General features: G+C 43.9%; 1 protein-coding gene across 4 annotated transcripts in view; it reads left to right on the top strand.

The window, feature by feature from the left end:
• DCLK1 (doublecortin like kinase 1) overlaps positions 1-19,414 on the top strand; it is a 325,416-nt gene that overhangs the window by 237,851 nt on the left and 68,151 nt on the right. For 3 of the 4 annotated variants that reach the window (XM_074959609.1, XM_074959603.1, XM_074959621.1), the window contains exon 6: positions 17,230-17,324. In XM_074959609.1, the coding sequence (XP_074815710.1) occupies positions 17,230-17,324 (95 nt within the window). Of the gene's footprint in view, positions 1-16,082; positions 16,237-17,229; positions 17,325-19,414 lie in introns of those variants that run through there. The other variant, XM_074959617.1, reaches the window with a different exon arrangement.

The following is a 19,414-nucleotide window of genomic DNA, read 5'->3' as shown; positions in this document are numbered from 1 at the left end:
GGTGGTGAGAGACTTGTGGCTGAAGCAGCACCTGCTGGAGCAGGCCATGAGGCGGCTTAGGGAGCGAGGCCCTTGTCTGTTTAGTGGTCGTCTTCAGATTCAGCTAGTAATGCTGCTCCACGCTTGGGCTCTGCCATCTTCCCCAAGAGGAAGAAAGATCATTGTAGGGCTCAGGGTGATTCCTCATTGACTTCAAAGAGGAGTGCTGGACAGCACCATACTCCCTCTGGCACACAGGATACAGATCCATCTAACTGCTTCCTGATATTGCACTGAAGGCTCCAAGAGCCTGTATTGTCAACTCTGGTTCCAGCTATGATGAGTTTGGTACCAGTGATGTCAGCACCAGCACAGACAGTGGCATAAGACCTGCTTTGCTTCTCAGTCTCAGACTCTCTACAGGTTCAAGAGTTCGCTGGTGTCATGGCCTTCTACGGCCTCATCATCCATTGTGCCACTAGCACCTTCTGGCCATGTCAAAGAGCTACCAGGCTCATCGGCACCACAGCTTACCCTGCCTGGGCCTCAGGTTTTGGAATTGGGGCCAATACTGGGCCCAGCACAGAAGAATCCTTCAACACTGGGGCATCCTTCAGCATCATTGTCTTGGCGGCACATCCCTTTATCGAGCTCAGTACCTCCCTTAGCCTCAGTACTGGCACCTCTCCTGGTACTGGATGGGAGTGTGTCTCATTCACTACCACGAGTGCCAATCCACCATTCCTCTTTGGCATCAATGATGCTCCTGTATTGGGCTTCAGATCTATCTGATTTTTAGTTTGCCCTGTTGGGATCGACTCCCCCATTGTCATCAGAGAACCTCCAGGACTCCTCAAGATATAGGTCAGGATTGTCTGTCCCTCATAGTTGGATAGGTGTCAGAGAGAGCCCTCAGACCACCATTGGTACCAAGATTGGCATCTGTCCCATAATCGGGACAGGGTCTTTTGGCCTGGTGTCTACTGGCCACTAATGCTTTATCCATAAGCCCAGTGGCCTCCTTGGAATCCATAGAACACTCCTCAGTCCCTGAGGTCCGACTTGACCTGCTCCAGAGCAAGATCACTGGTCCCGATGGTGGCTCCTCCTCCCAGACCACCTCAGCTGCAAGCAACTGTTGAGCTCATTTGCTCTGACCCTCCAGGGTTATTCTGAACAGATCCTGTGGCGGAAGAACAGGACCCATTGTCGGCACAGCATACCACTTCCATGTCTTCCATGGATGACTCTACTGTGCTGGAATCCTCCTCTCCCTTGGTATCTGAGGTCTTTAAGGCATATTAGGACCTCCTGAAGCATATGGCTTCTACCTTGGTTATCAGTGTGGAATGCCTGCAGGAGAATATGCATAAGCTGCTGGATATTCACCAGTCATCAGCTCCAGAGAGAGAAGCCCTCCTAATAAATGAGGCTCTCTTGGAACCTGCAAAGGCCCTCTGGGAATACTCCAGCTTCATTGTCTCCCACAGCGAAGCATTTGGAGAAGTGGTACTTCATCCCCATACAGGGTTTTGAGGGCTTCTACTTCCACCCCGCCCCAACTCACTGGTGGTAACTTCAGCAAACGATAGCACACATGAGGAGATGTATAAGTCCTCCCCTAAGGACAAAGATTCTAAGAGGATGCACTTAATGGGCAGGACGATTTATACCTCCTCCTCTTTGGAAATGTGCATAGCGAACCAGCAGGCTTTGCTCTCTAAATATAACTTTTTCAATTGGACAGCCATGTCTACGCTCATGGACAAGTTTCCCGAACTCTCCAGGGAAGAGTTTATGGCCTTCATTGCAGAAGGGCGTATGGTGGCTCAGATCTTGTTGCAGTCGGCTCTGGATGTGGCAGATGCCGTGGCCAGAATTATTATGGTGGCTGTGACCAGGAGTAGTGCCTCATGGCTGCAGAATTCGGGGATTGCACCCGATATGCTACAAACCATTGAGGACTTACCATTTGATGGCTGGGTTTTGTTTTTAGAAAAACCAATGAAACCCCGCATTCTTTAAAAGACTCCCGAGCTACTCTGCGTGCGTTGGAAGTATACCCTCTAGTCATGAAAGGGTGCCACTATAGTGGTCCGAAGCAACGGCAGCAATTCCGCTTGCAGCATTTTTTTTAGTCACTCTTCCCTTCCCAGAGGAGTAGTCCTACTGCCTTACAGGATCTGTGGCTCTTTCTGGAGGTCCTATAGCTCTGGGTTTAACCAGCTGGCTGATCTGCACCACTCCCCTGGCATCCATCAAGTTGGAATGCGGGTGGTGAATGAGACCGGGGACGGTCAGGAACGAAAGGATGGTCTCTTTAGGCAATTGAATGCCATCCCAGATAATTGGTTCCTATTTTTGCCTCTACCACAGAGTTCCCATGTGATGCTGGGCAATTCGCTTAAGCAAAACATTTCACAGGTGACCATTAATTATGGGTTCCTCATTATTTGGGGGCCTAACATAAAATCTGGAGTCTGATTTGCAGAAGGGCTGAGCTCTCCCATCTTCAACTGAAATCAGTGAGAGCTATGTTCTCAACACAAATAGTGCCTTAAAAAGGTAAGTTCTCATAAAAATCCAGTCCTTCGCATCTCAAATCAGGCACCCAAATTAGAGGAGACTTTTGACCTTAATCTCTGTGTGCCTCAATTACCATTTGTGTAAAATTGGAGTAATACCACCTAACTTCAAGGGGTCTTGTGAAGATAAATCCATTAATGTTTGTGAAGCACTCAGATGCTACAGTACCGAGTGCCACAGAATAGCCCATAAGAAAATTAATACTTTATTAAGAGCATAGTTTGATTGGTGTGCAGTAAGTAAGGCACAAAGCTATACACTGAACAAAAGGATAGAATGAAATATAGGATAGATGCTCATTCAGTGAGCACTGCCCATCCTGTGTACTGAATGAGGCAGGGGTCCAGCGCGGGAGAAAAAACTGTGGGATCATCTAACTAAAGATGGTATCACAATGCATATACACAAAGAGGCTGAAATAGGATTTCACAGGCAACCTTAAATCTGGCATTTCCTAACTTTGCAAACTTAACGTTCTTTTAATGTAGTGGGTTTGTATGTCATTTCCCAGATTTTCAAAAAAGCAAACAAAAAAAACCTGACATTTCTTCATGTGGAACCATTTTGACTCGCATGTATTTTAACAGCAGGGTTGGAATCTTTAGGATCCACAGCACAGACCTCTGCCACTTGAGCTAACAGAGTAACTGATAGAGATTGACAACCCACTATGCTCTGTGAGCCGGCGGCCAGCAGGAGAGGAGGCAGACTTTTAACCATCAGATTTCATGGCAGTGGAATGTAGAGACTCAAGAACCCTGGGTTTTATTCTAGGTTCAGAGGGAAGTGGTACCATAGTGATTACAGACCGTTCTGCTCCATTTCCTACAAGCCCTGCCCCTCTGTGGCCCCATTCTGATATGAGGTCGGGGTGGGCAAACTTTTTGACTTAAGGGCCACATCTGGGTATGGAAATTGTATGGCAGCCCATGAATGCTCACGAAATTGGGGGTTGGGGTGCAGGAGGTGTGAGGCCTCCGGCTGGGGGTGCAGGCTCTGGGGTGGGGCTGGGGATGAGGGGTTGGGAGTGCAGGAGGGTGCTCTGGGCTGGGACTGAGGGGTTAGGAGGGCGCGAGGGGGATCAGGGCTGGGGCAGGGAATTGGGGCACGGGAGGGGGTCAGGCGGGCAGGCTCTGGGGGGTGCTTACCTCAAGAAGCTCCTAGAAGCAGCAGCATGTCCCTGCTCCAGCTTCTACATGGAGGCGCAGCCAGGCAGCTCTTTGCGCTGCCCTGTCCGCAGGTGCCAGCCCTGCAGTTCCCATTGGCTGTGGTTCCCGGCCAATGGGAGCTGCAGGGGCGGCGCTTGGGGCGGGGGCAGAGTGCGGAGCCCCCTGGCTGCCCCTATGCATAGGAGCTGGAGAGAGGACATGCTGCTATTTGTGGGAGCCACACAGAGCGGGGCTTGAGGGTTGGATTAAAACCTCTGGAGGGACGGATGTGGGCCCCAGGCCGTAGTTTGCCCACCCCTGTACTAGGTAGACATCTACCCAATTTTCACATCCCTGTCCCAAAGCATGGAGATAGAGCTTCTCAATTAAACATTTATAAGAATATTAATGTGGGAAAATGTAATTTCCCCCTAACTCATTTTGATAAATGGCTGCATCGTTTTCACTGAAACTTTCCAAAACAATTCAGCCCAAGTCAGACAGTTGGCATGGAAAATTTCAGTCTAAATCATTAAAGTTATAAAGCAAATAAAAATAGGATCTTATGATGGAAAGTTTTAAGCAATGCTATTTGCACCACCTATAATTAGGAAGTGATATCCATAGGAGCAGTCATATTGCAGTACTGAGCAAAATGCGTAAACTTGTTTTAATGGGAAAGAGTTATGTTTTCATTAGGTTGTCCTGACAGAGCCATGTTTTGTTATTTGCTGTTCTTTATTTTTTTAAAATAGCTTCCAGATTGTAATGCCTTGCATTTGACCTTTAGCAGAATTAATTGCTGGTCTGTTTTACCTCTGCCCCTATTGTATCTGTAAATAGGATATAATAAGAAATACCAGAGACTTGAATTTGAGGACATTATTTAAAAAACAAAGCCCATCAAAGTACAATAATTATTAAATTTAATAAAAATTAAATAATAAACCTTGTACAAAATCTCAGACAATAAAAATATGCTGGTTTTTGTTTGTTTGTTTTACAAATGTTTCAATTAGTACAGCAAATAGCAATTCTTGGAAACATATGCAGGAAATATCATAAAAAATAAATTTCAATCTTATGGTCTTCCTTGGTCACTAGACTTGTATGTACATTCATTTTGGAGAAAAAAATCGTCATAAAAACAGGAGCACACACTTTCTTTTTCAGCTGTAAGTTTGGAGAAATTTTGTAGGGGTTTAGAAGAGAGAGGTCACTCATAAAGTAATAAAAAATGCACCATAAACCTGCTGCCTCGTTGCCACCATCCTCTGTTAGAGACAAGGAACATTTTACAACTGCTTAAGACATGATTAAAAAGTCTGCTCATGGTATGTGGGTATGCTTTTAATGGAAATGGAAGCAAGTGTTCCTTCAGCTTCATGATGAGTCACACAAATTAAAACAACCAAAAATTGCACTTTGATTTTCACAGGATTTACAGAAAGTTTTCTAAGTACAAACTTCTGTATTTTTTTTTCTTTCAGTTTTTCAGTAGCAAGTGGTGTAATAAAAATCCAGTGTAACTTCAATGGTACCTACATCCTCTGTGAAGAAGACAAGGTTCATAAAGAATTTATAGAGTGTATTATATTATCTAGTGCTGTGTGTTTAAAAAAATGTTTCAGCAAAGGAATCATATACCAAGTTTTAAGCCAGTGCCAGTTTAAAATTGTATATGTCTGTAAACAAAATAGGGCTGTAGCATGCACAGATGGGATCTTAATGAGACTTGCTATAGAGTGAATGCTTCTGCTGTCCTGTACTGTATCAGAGGAGAGGTGGCTATGTTCTATTGCAAAAAGGTACATTTTCATTTGCTTTGAGCTTTCTTTCTTAGCCATCCCAGAGACCACTCTTCTTCAACCACCTTGGTCAGATATATCTCAAGAAGGCCTTTTAGGTCCCCAAGGCAGGGACTTGACAAATCAGATTGTCTTTAGTGGGGTAACATATTTATATCCACATTATTATTATGTTTAGCTAACACTTTTTTCGTAAATGTGCTGAAGCACAACTCTCCCTGCAACCAGGGGTAGAAGCCTATAGAAATAGTGAAATAATCCTGCACTCTTAGGGATATCAAGATCAGTTTTTATTATGATCCTGGGTTCTTTTAATTTCTTACTTATACTGATGGTATTGAGCATTTATCCTGAAGAAACTGAAGATTATCATTTATATAACATCTATCTAATAATAAAATCAAGGCTTAAAATGGGGAAATAGAGACATTTAGACTGGGATTTTCAAAAGAGCCTAAAAAGAGGATTTTCAAAAATCCTAGCCATAATCAGTTAACCAGACTGATTTTTCAAATTTCCAATGAGGCAAAACACCTGAAAAACGATTGTTCCTACTTTCTCAATAGCTGGTCGCTAATTTTTACTTGACACTACATGGAGTTGGCAGCCAAATTCATAGATACCTGATGAACTCTGGTAAAAAGGAGAGAGGAAACGAGGGCCAATTATTCATCATTTATAGCAAAATATCAATGCAGAAAAATATCACTTTTTGACTCCACCCTATAAGTGTAGTGTACTGCGCACATCCTTATGCTTTGGGACTGACAGTGATCCATTTCTGGGATTTGTGGATTTAAAAATCCCCATGGACGCTCAGGAGGCTGGAATTATATTCCCTGAGGAGGGATCCTATCTTTTTGCTGGGCTGAGACTGATCATTACCATGGACATTCCTAGTCTATTGACAAAAACACTGCAATAATAGTCTGTCTTCATTGCTCCCCACCTTGAGAAAAGTGTTTTTATATTGTGATAACTGACCTGATGAAAAAACCTAGTAGAGACAAGACACAGGTAGTTTTTACCTCTGTAACTAGTAAAAATAAACCTGATACTCATCCCTGGGGGTTGGCCTTGACTAGTTAGATCAAGGTAAAAATTACAGTGCCTTGTCTCCATCTAGGATATTGCATGGAGAAAGCTTATTTGATGTAAACACCTCATCATTTTGCAGTGAAGGCAAAGCCTAACAGACCTACACACAATGAAAATACAGTAACAGAAGGGAAAAAAACACAAGGTACGTTTTGTTCCTTAACTGCTTGAAAATGATATAATCTCTGAGAGAGAAAGTGTTTGTGAGGAAGGAGAGCAACAAATTGCAGGTGGTAGCAGAACGATGGGTTAATGGCTATGCTACATGAACTATACATTTTGTTGAAACTATTGTAAAAAAAATTTAAACTTAGACTGGTATATATTTAAGATGTGAATGTGTAATCTGTTCTGGAAAAAGTCTCACATAGCACCCTACTCTTTCTCTTCTCACACACTCTTTTTGTGTTTGGCAAACCTGATCCATGAGAACAAAATAATCCGCCAAACAAAGATGTTTTACAGTGTACAAGAAGTTCAGACTACAATAGGCAAGCTTTATAAATAGAGTATGATTTTTGGTACAGTATGCTGTTAATGCGAGGTTCTCAAGAGGGCACTTGGCAACTTTGTCTTATTCATTGCCCTTTTTTAATTAAAAAGGTACCATTCATATCATTAGATGGTATCAGTTGTTCTCAATGGTTATATTTTTGTTTATATCTATAGCACCATAAGTGTACCATGTCTTTTTATTAGGTCTTTAGAGCATGAGTCCTTGCCCTGAAGACCTTACAGGGTTAATAAGGCATACAGGGCCGGCTCCAGGCACCAGCTTTCCAAGCAGGTGTTTGGGGTGGCATTCAGAATGGGATAGCAGTCCGTGTCCTGCGGCGGCAATTCGGCAGCAGCTCTGCTGCTCTTCCTGCCACGGCGGCTTTTGGGCGGCAGCTCCGCTGCTCTTCCGAGCGCAGCGGCAATTCGGCAGCAGCTCCACCGCTATTGCAGTGGCGGCAATTCGGCGGCGACAGCTTGCGGCGGCAAAATTGGTAGAGCCGCCCCTGCAGGCATAACACAGCAAGAGCTGACAATAAGCAAAGGGTTTCACATCTACGCATGTGCATACACAGCCAAAATAATTTAATAGTTTATTACAGTTTATTTAACTATTGATATGTATTTCAGCATATTAAATTTTAAACAAAGAAACCTTGATTCTTCTTCGAAGAGTGTCCCCATGGGTGCTCCACTATAGGTGTTTGTCACTCTTGCGCTTGTAATCAGAGATTTGTGAGAGCAGTTCCTGGTTCGATTGTACATGCGCAGTCACCATCTTGTGCCACCTCAGGCGGTTATCTGGCACTGTGTGTCCAAACCCCGCTCAATTCCTTCTCTACTGCCTTTGGCTTGAGTCACAGCATTTAGCAGCGCCTCTGTGCCTAGTCTTATTAGCATAGTTTTCACTCGTTAGACTTAACAAAAACTAAATGTAGTTAGTTCGTTTCTCCCTGTTTAATTTCTTTTCCCTCAAAAAACATTTTTCCCCATTGGACTAGAAGTTTAGGTTTCTGTTGTTAACTGTTAGAGTCTTGGGTTTCCCCTTATGTGGGGAGAAACACTCCTCTGAGGGGAAAGCCTGGTTCCCCGTGTTTTAAACGCTGCCTCACCTGCAGACTTTCAATACCTGTGTCAGACTATCACTCGCAGTGTGTTTGCTGCCTCACTGAGACACACACACCTCAAAAGTGCTCATTCTGCCACAACCTAAAAGCCTGAGAGACTTACAACTTAAACACCACCTGATGGAGAAGTCTCTCTGGTCGGCATCTGAGCCCGAAGCATGGATCCCCCCTGCATGGACCAACTGCAGCCTCTGGCAGCGGCCCTTCCTCCATGGCTCAGACTAAAGACCACTGTGCCAAAAGGTGGCAAAAAAGCAGGCTACAACTTCCACAGCTTGGGAATCTGCCAAGAAACCGCATTCTCCAAGCTGGCAAACCCCATCATTACAGACCTCACTGGCCTCCACAGCTGAAGTAGTGGCACCCTCCAGTGCAATGAAAGAAAAAGACCCCAAGCAGGCTACCTATGACACGGGCAGTAAGGGGAAACCGAAACCCCATGCCTCAGCACCAGTGGAGCTGACTAGACACTTGGCACAAAACGGCTCTGCACCACTGCAAATCACAGCACCACCTTTTGCCGGCATAACACAATCGGTGTGCGTAACGACACTGACAACCACGCCGCAACCGTCAGTACCAACCACTAGACCTTCAACGGCACCAATGTTATCAGCGCTGCAGCAATTCCTGCATCAGAATGACCAAACAGTCACCTCAACACCAGAATCTCCTATTCTCACCACTGATGTCACTTGGGCATGGTCAGTATCGAGTCACCTCACCCCCTCCACCTCAATCTGCTCCCCCATTCTCAAGTGACGAGGAGGATGAGGATGAAGGGGAAATATATTCTTCACACCATTCTTCCCCCATCCACCGCCGACCAGACCTGATCCACCACCGCACAGGGGCTATTATAGTGGGCCCTAAGATTGACCCTGGTACAGGCACCCATGCATGCCAACAATGCCTCTTCCACTACAGTGGTCTTATTGGAGCCCTTGGGCAGCATGCCCCCCCACAATATCACAAACCTCCCAGCTCCCCCCACCCCCCCGCCAGATGAGTGCACATCATTCACCCTGACCTTTGGTATCAAGACCATGTGAGCCTCCAGAAGAGGTGGTCAGAGAGGAGGAGGAGACCTCTGACGAGGAGTTGGCCCTCCCAATATGGGGGACTATTTCAAATGATTTCAAGGCCTCTATAAGAGAGTTGTGAGCTTATTGGACATCTCACTGTAAGAAGTCCAGGAGGCTCAACACAAACTCCTAGACATCTTACAGACATTGACCTCTTCCAAACTCACTCTACCCATGAATTATGCGATTATGGTACCAGTTAAGTCAATTTGGCAGACCCAGCAACAATCCCACCCAGGTGCAAGAGGTCTGACAAAAATACTATGTGCTGTCGACGGGAACGGAGTTTCTCATCTCGCATCCCGCACCGAATTCCTTGGTGGTGGATGCAGTTAATGAACAGGGAAGACAACACCACCCCCAAAACATGCCATATGACAGAGACTAGAAGAGGCTTGACCTCTTCAGCCGTAAGGCCTACTCCTTAGTGACTCTGCAACTTAGGATTGCCAATTATGAGGCATTACTTGCCAAATATGACCACATGAATTACTCAAAGCTATCAGACTTTATTGAATTTGTTCCTGAGGAGAAAAGAGAGCAGTTCAGGTCAATCATCTCTGAAAGACCGCTTACAGCCAGGACAATATTGCAGGCTGCCCTGGACTCTGCAGACACAGCAGCGAGGTCTGCAAACACCATGCTAGTGATGAGAAGAGAATCTTGGTTACATGTCTCTGGGTTCCCCACAGAGGTGCAACTGATAAAGATCTTCCATTTGAAGGGCCTAACCTCTGCAGCCAAAACAGACTAGTGCCTCCACACACTCAAGGACTCGAGGGCGGCGTAGAAGTCCCTGAGCATTTATACACCTAGGACCAAGAAAAGACAGGGAAAATAATTATACTTCACAGAGATTCTTGTCCATGCAATACACGTAACTGCACAGACAATATGAACAACAAGGGCGGAAACAGAGATCCACGAAGAGACAACAGCCTCACCTCAACCTACTACATCTCAACAACCACCCTCAAGGCAGCAATTTTGAGACTTTGGTTGAGGGCCTGAGACCCCCACGTCTTTCAGCGCTGGAACCACCTACCATCTCTCAGCCATTTGGAGGTTGCCTGACTCCCTTTTACCCAGTCTGGCATCCATCACAACAGACAGATGAGTACTAGAGATCATCAAGACTGGATAATCCATCCCATTTATCTCCATCTCCCCTACAACCATCCCTCTTCAGGGACCCCTCTCATGAACATCTACTGTGACAAGAAGTAACCCACCTCATACACCTTGGGGCAGTAGAACTAGTACCAACAAAACACAGAGGGAAGGGCTTCTGTTCATGTTGTTTCCTCACACAGAAAAAATGAGGGTGGAGACCCGTTCTTGATTTATTGTGTCTCAATAAGTTTGTGAAGACTCAATACTTCAATATGGTCACATTGATTGCCATAAGTCCAGCACTAGAAAGGGGGAATATGTTCTCAGCCCTCGACCTCCAGGATACGTACTTTCATATAACAATACATCCATCACATTGGAGGTTCCTCAGATTTGCTCTAGGAGCGGATCACATTCAATACAAAGTTCTACCTTTCGGCCTCTCCATTGCCCCTTGAATATTCTTGAAGGTCCTCACGGTTGTAGCAGCCTACCTCTGCAGAAAGGGAATCATTATAGTCCTATATTTGGATGACCACTTATTGAAAGCAGCAACACGACAAGTAGAGCTAGAAGCCACCAAAAGGACAGTAGCTGTCTTTACACACTTAGGCCTACAAATAAATACACAAAAAGCAATATTAACACCAGCGCAAAACCTAGAATTTATCTGTGCCTGCCTCAATTCTCCCGAGGCTATAGCCTCTCTACCATGACAATGGTTCGTGACTCTAACCAATCTCATCTCCACAACGCTGAACAGTTCTCAGACAACTTTGAGGACTTGCCTGCAATTATTGGGCCACATGGCTGCAATGATGTTCATCATCAAGCATGCGAGGCTACACGTGTGGTGTCTACAAGCATGGCTCTGGATAACCTACGCCCCATGCAAGCACAGTGTAAATAAATGACTCACAATACTAAACAAAATAAAAGAATCACTACACTGGTGGATACAACTAGACACTGTCTGTGTTGGGGTCCCTTTTGAACAAAATTCCCCAATGGTGACCATCATGACAGACATGTCACTACTAGGTTGAGGAGCACATCTGAACACTCATTCTCTCTTGGTCCCCGTTAGAATCCCTCCTGCACATAAATCTACTAGAACTACTCGCCATTCACAATGTGTGTTCTCACTTCTTATCCATGGTCAAGAATAAGACCATACAAGTCCTCACAGACAATGTTGCACGCATGTTCTATATAAACAGTTGTGTGTGTTGGAGGGGGCATGCTCACACTTCCTGTGCACTGAAGCCATGCGGCTCTGAAACTGGTGCATCAGTCACAACATCGACATCACGGCATCGTACCTACTGGGATCCCAAGACACCACAGCAGATGCACTAAGCAGGAACTTTTCTCAGTACCACAAGTGGAAATTAGACACGCGAATATACAACATATTCAAGCACCAAGGGTTCCCAACTGTAGACCTCTTTGCAATGGCACACAATGCTAAATGCCCACGATTTTGCTTCAGAGCAGGGCTGGGTCCTCACTCCCTGGGCAACACCTTTCTTATCAAATGGGACGTGACGCTCCTCTCCTATACGCCTTCCCTCTCACCCCCATCCTGGCACGGGTGATTCACAAGATCAGATGGGATAAGTCCAAAGTCATCCTGATAGCCCCCATGTGGTCTCGACAAACATGGTTTCCTTACCTTCTCAGAATGGCAGTGTGCCAGCCACATACACTTCCTCTTCTGTCTCATCTCCCCTCTCAGGACACAGGCCAAATTCTTCACCCAGACTTAGAAAGACTCTATCTCAAGGTGTGGTTACTCCATGGCTCTGAGGACCTGAAATGACCTGCTCAGAGGGAGTACAGAATATTTTATTAAATAGCTGCAGAACACTCACCCATCACACATATCTACACAAATGGAGACAATTTGATAATTGGTGCCAAAGAAACAGCAATCTCTATGTCCTTACCTCTGATACTAGAATACATGCTGGGGCTTAAAAAATCTGGCCTCTTCATGAGCTCAGTCTCGTGCACCTCTGAGCTGTCACAGCGTTCCACCACAAGGTGGATGACTTATCCATTTTCACGCACCCAATCACCAGTGCTTACTCAAATGCCTCACCAACATTGACCGTGAAGTACGAACCCCTACTCCATCATGAGATCTAACTTAGTCCTCAGAGGCATCACCAGACCCCCATTTGAACCATTAACAACATGCTTCCTCCTCCACCTTTCAATGAAGGTGGGATTTCTCATCGCCATCACATCTGCCAGATGGGTGGGAGAACAAGGGGCCCTCATGACACGCCCACTATACACAATATTCTTCAAAGATAAAGTTACCCTAAGACCACATCCTAAATTCTTACCTAAGGTCACCTCCGCATTCCATCTCATCCAACCCATTCACCTCCCAACATTGTACTCTAATCCATGGGAATAGACGGGAGTCAACACTCCACATGCTGGACACCCGCAGGGCGCTAGCCTTTTACATAGACAGAACAAAGACATTCCACAAGTCTCCAAAATTAGGGATGCCAGTCACTGAATGATCGAATGGAAACGCCATATCCAACCAGACACTGTCCGGATGGATTTCTGAATGTATCATATTGTGCTATGTCCACTACGATTTTCAACCCCCAACAGGGATTCACATCCATTCCACCAGAGCTTTATTGGCTTTGCTGGCATTTCTTAACAATGTCCCAATTACAGACATCTGTAAAGCAGCAACTTGGGCCTCAGCCCATACATTTACACAACCCTATGCATTAGAACATCATGCAACATCTGATGTAATATTCAGATGTACTGTATTTATCATCTGCCATGACGTCAACTCCAAAGTCCTTTCCTTCTGCTGAAGGGCACTGCTCGGAAGTCACCTAAAATGGAGCACCCACAGGGACACTCTTCAAAGAAGAAAAGGTTACTTACCTTATGCAGTAACTGAGATGTTTCAAGATGATTGTCCTTCTGGGTGCTCCACTACCCACCCTCATCCCTCTACTTCAGAGTTTCACACTGAATGCTTTGCAGTAGAGAAGGAACTGAGAGGAGGTTGGTAGCACAGTGCTAGATAACTGTCTAAGGCGGCATGAGACAGGAACTGCACGTGTGCAGTCCAATCAGGCACTGCTACCACAAATCTTTTTTACAAGCACAGGGTCACACAAACACCTAAAGTGGAGCACCCACAGGGACAACCATCCCGAAGAACCTCTTTACTGCACAGAGTGAGTAACCTTCTCTTCATGATAAGACAAAAGGGCATTTTGCACTAACTTGAGAATTCTGACTGCTGCCATTTTTGGATCAAAAAGTGATGAGAAATGTCTCGCCCTGCTAAATATAATTATTATTCACAGCATTGATTTACCAGTCTGGTATGTTCTTAACTGCATCGGTCTGGACTATAAGGTGATAGAAAGCTGGCTAGATCATCGGGCTCAACAGGTAGTGATCAATGACTCAATGTCTAGTTGGCAGCCGGTATCAAGCAGAGTGCCCCAGGGGTTGGTCCTGGGGCCAGTTTTGTTCAACAGCTTCATTAATGATCTGGATGATGGGATGGATTGCACTCTCAGCAAGTTCATGGGTGACACTAAGCTGGGGGGGAGCTAGATACACTGGAGGGAGGGATAGAGTTCAAAGTGACCTAGACAAATTGGAGGATTGGGCCCAAAAGAAATTTGATGAGGTTCAACAAGGACAAGTGCAGAGTCCTGTATTTAGGATGGAAGAATCCCATGCACTGCTACAGGCTGGGGACCGACTGGCTAAGCGGCAGTTCTGCAGAAAAGGACGTGGGGATTGCAGTGGATGAGAAGCTGGATATCAGTCAACAGTGTGCCCTTGTTGCCAAGAAGGCTAATGGCTTATTGGGCTTCATTAGTAGGAGCATTGCCAGCAGATTGAGGGAAGTGATTATTCCCCTCTATTTGGCACTGGTGAGGCCAAATCTGGAGTATTGTGTCCAGTTTTGGGCCCCCACTACAGAGAGGATGTGGACAAATTGGAGAGAGTTTAGGGGAGGTCAACGAAAATGATTAGGGGGCTGGGGCACATGACTGATGAGGAGAGGCTGAGGGAACTGGGCTTATTCAGTCTGCAGAAGAGAAGAGTGAGGGGGGATTTGATAGCAGCCTTCATCTACTTGAAGGGCGGTTCCAAAGAGGATGGAGCTTGGCTGTTCTCAGTGGTGGCAGATGACCGAACAAGGAACAATGGTCTCAAGTTGCGGTGGGGGAGGTCTAGGATGGATATTAAGAAAAACTATCTCATTAGAAGGGTGGAGAAGCACTGGAATGAGTTACCTAGGGAGGTGGTGGAATCTGCATCCTTGGAGGTTTTAAAGGCCCGGCTTGACAAAGCCCTGGCTGGGATGATTTAGTTGGGGTTGGTCCTGCTTTGAGCAGGGGTTGACTAGATAACCTCCTGAGATCTCTCCCAACCCTAATCCTTTATGATTCTCTGATTCTAATCTTTGAGACAGATTAGCTGAACTATTCCTTCTAAGCACAAAGTGTATTGCAAGTCACAGGGACAGTAGTGGTCTCTGAGGTACCTGGCATCTAAATCATTTAGGGTTTCTTAAATAGTAGCCAGCACCTTGACTTTCACCCTGACAACAGCCAGGTGTAAGACGATCTGATCAGTTTAAAAGGCTTTTTGCACTACTGTAGCTAATGCTTTTAAATGGCCTTCAAGTTTATACCCTCATAGACAAAACTGCAGTAGTTTAGCATTGATTAAAAATATATATATATTTGAAGATTAGACTCGAGCAGCTTATTTTTAATCTCTCTATCCCTTTTCTCTCCTTGCTCAAACAAAATATCTTCATGCAGCCCCTACGTATTAATAGAACTAGTTTTTGATGCAGAAGTCATGTTATTGGTCACACCCACATTGTTCGTTCCTCAAGATACTGTATGAACTTCCCTAAATATGTGCATGTGCCGCAAGCTCCCCCAGCACTGTGTTGGTACGCACAAACCATTACCCTTGCTCTGAACCTTAAGCCAGCTGAGTGAAGTGTGTGTCCTTAAAGGCGGCCTATTTACATGCAAATTAACTTTCTCGTCATTCCTGTGGATACCACAAAGCTATTGTACACTTTTCTCTTAACAAATGCATTGCAAAGGGCAGGTATGGAGATGTGTAATATGCAGCAGTATGGTGATCTTTAGTTACTATGCTGTATAACATGTTTTACAATGCTCTTTAGAGCAGCATCAGAAGATAAATGTATGTGGGCCTACTATTTACCACTGAGATATTTTCTACATTAAGAAAAATCTATTAAAATACTGACTGCGTTCTCTGAAGGATTTAGCAGTTGCTAGACTGCCAGTCAGCCAAGGGTATACAAGAGTTATTGTCATTTTGATTTTCAGATGAGTCATTTGGTATATTGCCCCCGAAGGCTCTTCATTATGATTCAGTGCACAGCATATAAAATTGCTTAGGCTTTCTGGGCTTCATGGAATCAGAGTGGGGGTTGCAGTTGCTCAGCATTCTGAAGCAGTGGCTTTATGTTTAATTGACACCTTTGATGTAGCCCTAAGACAGCACCTGCACCTCCCACTGCTGCTCTGAAGACGTCAGCCTTACGCAGAAAAGGCTTCTGCTTATGAGTCCTGCATCTCATTCAGCTCACTCTGTGAGCAGCCCTAGCTATCCTTAACTAATCCCACTGCTTCCCATTTTTGCTCCAGCTTGGCTTAGTACAGGAAAAGAATTGTTGTGCTTGCTATCATCAGGTTAAACACTAAGACTGTGTCCATGTTAGAACTCATAGAAGGTAAGTTAAATGCCTTATTGATACCTTAGTATGTAAATATTCATATAAGATTGAGAATTCAGGTGTCTAGTTGCTTATTTTTTTCTGAAACTGACAAATATGGATTGTTAATATGCCAGTTGTTTGTTTAAAGAGTTTGTGTGTGTGTGTGTGTGTGTGTGTGTGTGTGTGTATATATATATATATATATATATATATATAAAAATAAAAGCATTTCTTTCTATGCTTTAGTAAGTTTTTAAGAACATTATTGGCATCCTCTATGTGATTACTTTGTAGTTCACTATGATTCTCTTCAGGTATTCAGTATTTGTTAATTTTACAGAGCATGTCATATAAGGCTGAAAATGCTTCTAAAATTAAATACACTGAAATATTTTGAAGGAACTTAACTATTTAAGAAAGTGATGGTATGGTATAATGTATACCTGAGATTTTATGGCCAGTTCTTTTTTTATGTCTGAAGTCCATCCGAGTTAGTTCTGGGGTGATGTTTGGGTCAGATAGTAATGCAAAAATGTCTTCAAACAAGTGAGGGATTAACAGCAAGCTACAGTGATTTCTTCTTGCAAGCAGCACTGCTTTTTATTCCTAGTTCATAGCATAGAGAGGCATAATTAAATGGGTTGAAAGGGATTAAATATAGGTAATATTTGTTAAGGCAACAAAGCATTATGGCTTTCCAGGATATGCATGCATAGGCATTATACAGTTTAATAAAATTTAATGAAGTTCATCACCACTGACTTAAACAATCGTTTTAGATCGGCTGCTTTTTTGTTTAAGCACTGTATAAATCGGCAGTGTGAGAATCACAGTGCTAGAAGAGCAGTTCATTTCTGCACTACCTTATTTAACATTTACAAATCTGAAAAGAGTGAATGGGTACCTTAAGAAAAAGTAGATAGAATTAAGACATGCTTATTAATTATTTTACTCTGTAGGTACCATGAGCCAAACATTTATTTCTGTATTTATTTATTGTCCTTCTAGTTAATGGAACCCCTGGTAGCCAGCTTTCTACTCCCCGGTCTGGGAAGTCTCCAAGCCCATCTCCTACCAGCCCAGGAAGCCTGCGAAAACAGAGGGTAAGGAAACAAGGAACTGAATTTTGAGACTGGCTGAGCAAGGATCTGGCATGGGTGCCACCAAAATTGCCTTCCCCAAAAGTGTTTATTACACCTAGCCAGAGGTATGGGGTGGAAGAGTTTGGCTACAATTCCTGTTGTGCCCGTGCAACACTCTTAAACAACTGGAATGCAGCTGCTCTCCATCTTTCAAAATATTAAGTGTGCTGGGTAGTGGCTTATCTTTAAGAAGGAAAAAAGAGGTCTTTGCTCTTGCTTTCACAACACTTTTATGTCTTTGTTTGTCAAGCATTTCACAACTGGAGGGAAAGTTAGACCTCCTAAAAGTTCCATATTTATTTATTGGCACCCCAGCTTTAATTCTAAGGTAAAGTGAAGGAGTGCTCTGTGGAATTTAGCTATATTGTCATGACAATATACAATAAATTTTTGTTTGACCAGCCAAAGTGGCTCAACGTCAAGGCAACAGCGGGATGTATTAGTGCTTTGGAGGCCCAGGATCATCAATAGATTTTCAATTCCTTTACCAAAAAACTAGGGTGACTACTGTACATAGTGTACCTAACCATCATCATATTCCCTCTAGTCTGATGGTGGTAGCTGTGTAATTGCTGTAGTAATCCCTGTGTAACAGAACATTTTTGATTCAACATTGCATTCTCATGTATGGGAGTGGGCCAAAGGCAGGTCAGTGCTGTGCACAGTGATTTAATTAATTGCATTAGTCCAAAGAGAATGAAACAGAAGTCTATTGATCTTCTCTTCTGACATTTTCTCAACTGTGGTCTGTGGGCCTCAGAGAAATCATCTTTGAGTCACTACATCATGTCTCAGATTGTCTTGCAAATACAGTTGGACTCAGGCTTTCTCAGCCTCCTCCAATTTTAAATAAACTATGAGTTAACTTCCTGTCTCTGTGAAGTAGGGAGTTGTAAGCAAACCTGACAGTGTGTGACTCTAAACCTAATTTTAGTCAGGTTTTGGATTATTTGGAACACAGGTAGGTAAGAACGTGAGTTACATTTAGTGTGAGTTGTTCCTGAAGCCCTCTCCTTGGCAGCAGTGGCATCTTGGTCCTTTTGATCTGATTCCCAAGGTTTATTGGATTAATTGTTAGTAAGTCGCTTGGGGTGGGGGAAATGTCATCCGAATTCGCTGGATTTCACAGTGATGATATGGGTCTCCATCGAGGTAGATGGCATCAGCAGCAGAAAGGATTCTCTCATTGGCTCTGAGGCCACCTATTTTCCCTGGTACATCTCAGTCTTCTCCTTCTCCATCACTCATGCTATTTTTGCATCATGAAGGGCAGAAGACATTTTCTCCTATTCATGACGTTCATTGGGGGAGGGTTGAAAGGAAGCCATGTAGTCAGCACCTTTCCATGCCAAGTGCATCTCCTCTACCTGTTTTTGATTTCCAAATGTGGAGCGTAAGGGACATGGATTCTTCCTATCCAGTACCTCTTCTTGGGAAGGAGATATTGCAATTACACAGGGTTTTAAACATTGCATGGTGATGGTGGTATGATCAAAATATTCAGCAAATTGGAAATTTTCTTTTGAAATTCAAGATAAACTAAAGGAGCAATAACTCTTCTGTAAAAGGGTCAGGTTCTGCACTCAATAGTTACAAGCAGTCCCACTGATTTCACTGGGAGATGCATGCATTCCTGTGGGCAAGAAAGAGAAAAGGGTATGTGAACGTGGGGTATACACATGTGCACGCTATGTAAAGATTGCAAAACCCTGTATTATGTGTTTTTATAAAGAGACAAAATGTGTGTATACATGTAGAAACATATATTACATTACATGCAAAAAACTACATTAAAATGTTATTTAGATTGCAAAGTCAAACATTTTAAAGTTAGGAAATGCAAGAATTATGGTGGCCTGTGCATCTAACTCAGCTCTGTTGTGTGTCCAAATTGTGCATTTAACAAGTCCTGTGGCAAAAATACTATGTGATCACGTAATTAAAGATCATAACGCACAGGCACAAGGGACAAATTATGGATCCACAGGCAACCATAAACTGACATTTTATAACTTTGAGCGCTGGACTTTACATCCTAAATAATCTTTTAA

This window comes from Natator depressus, chromosome 1 (genome assembly GCF_965152275.1).
Source record: "Natator depressus isolate rNatDep1 chromosome 1, rNatDep2.hap1, whole genome shotgun sequence".
Lineage (NCBI taxonomy): Eukaryota > Metazoa > Chordata > Testudines > Cheloniidae > Natator > Natator depressus.
The sequence above is the reverse complement of the archived record's forward strand: the minus strand, read 5'-3'. Positions and strand labels throughout refer to the sequence as shown.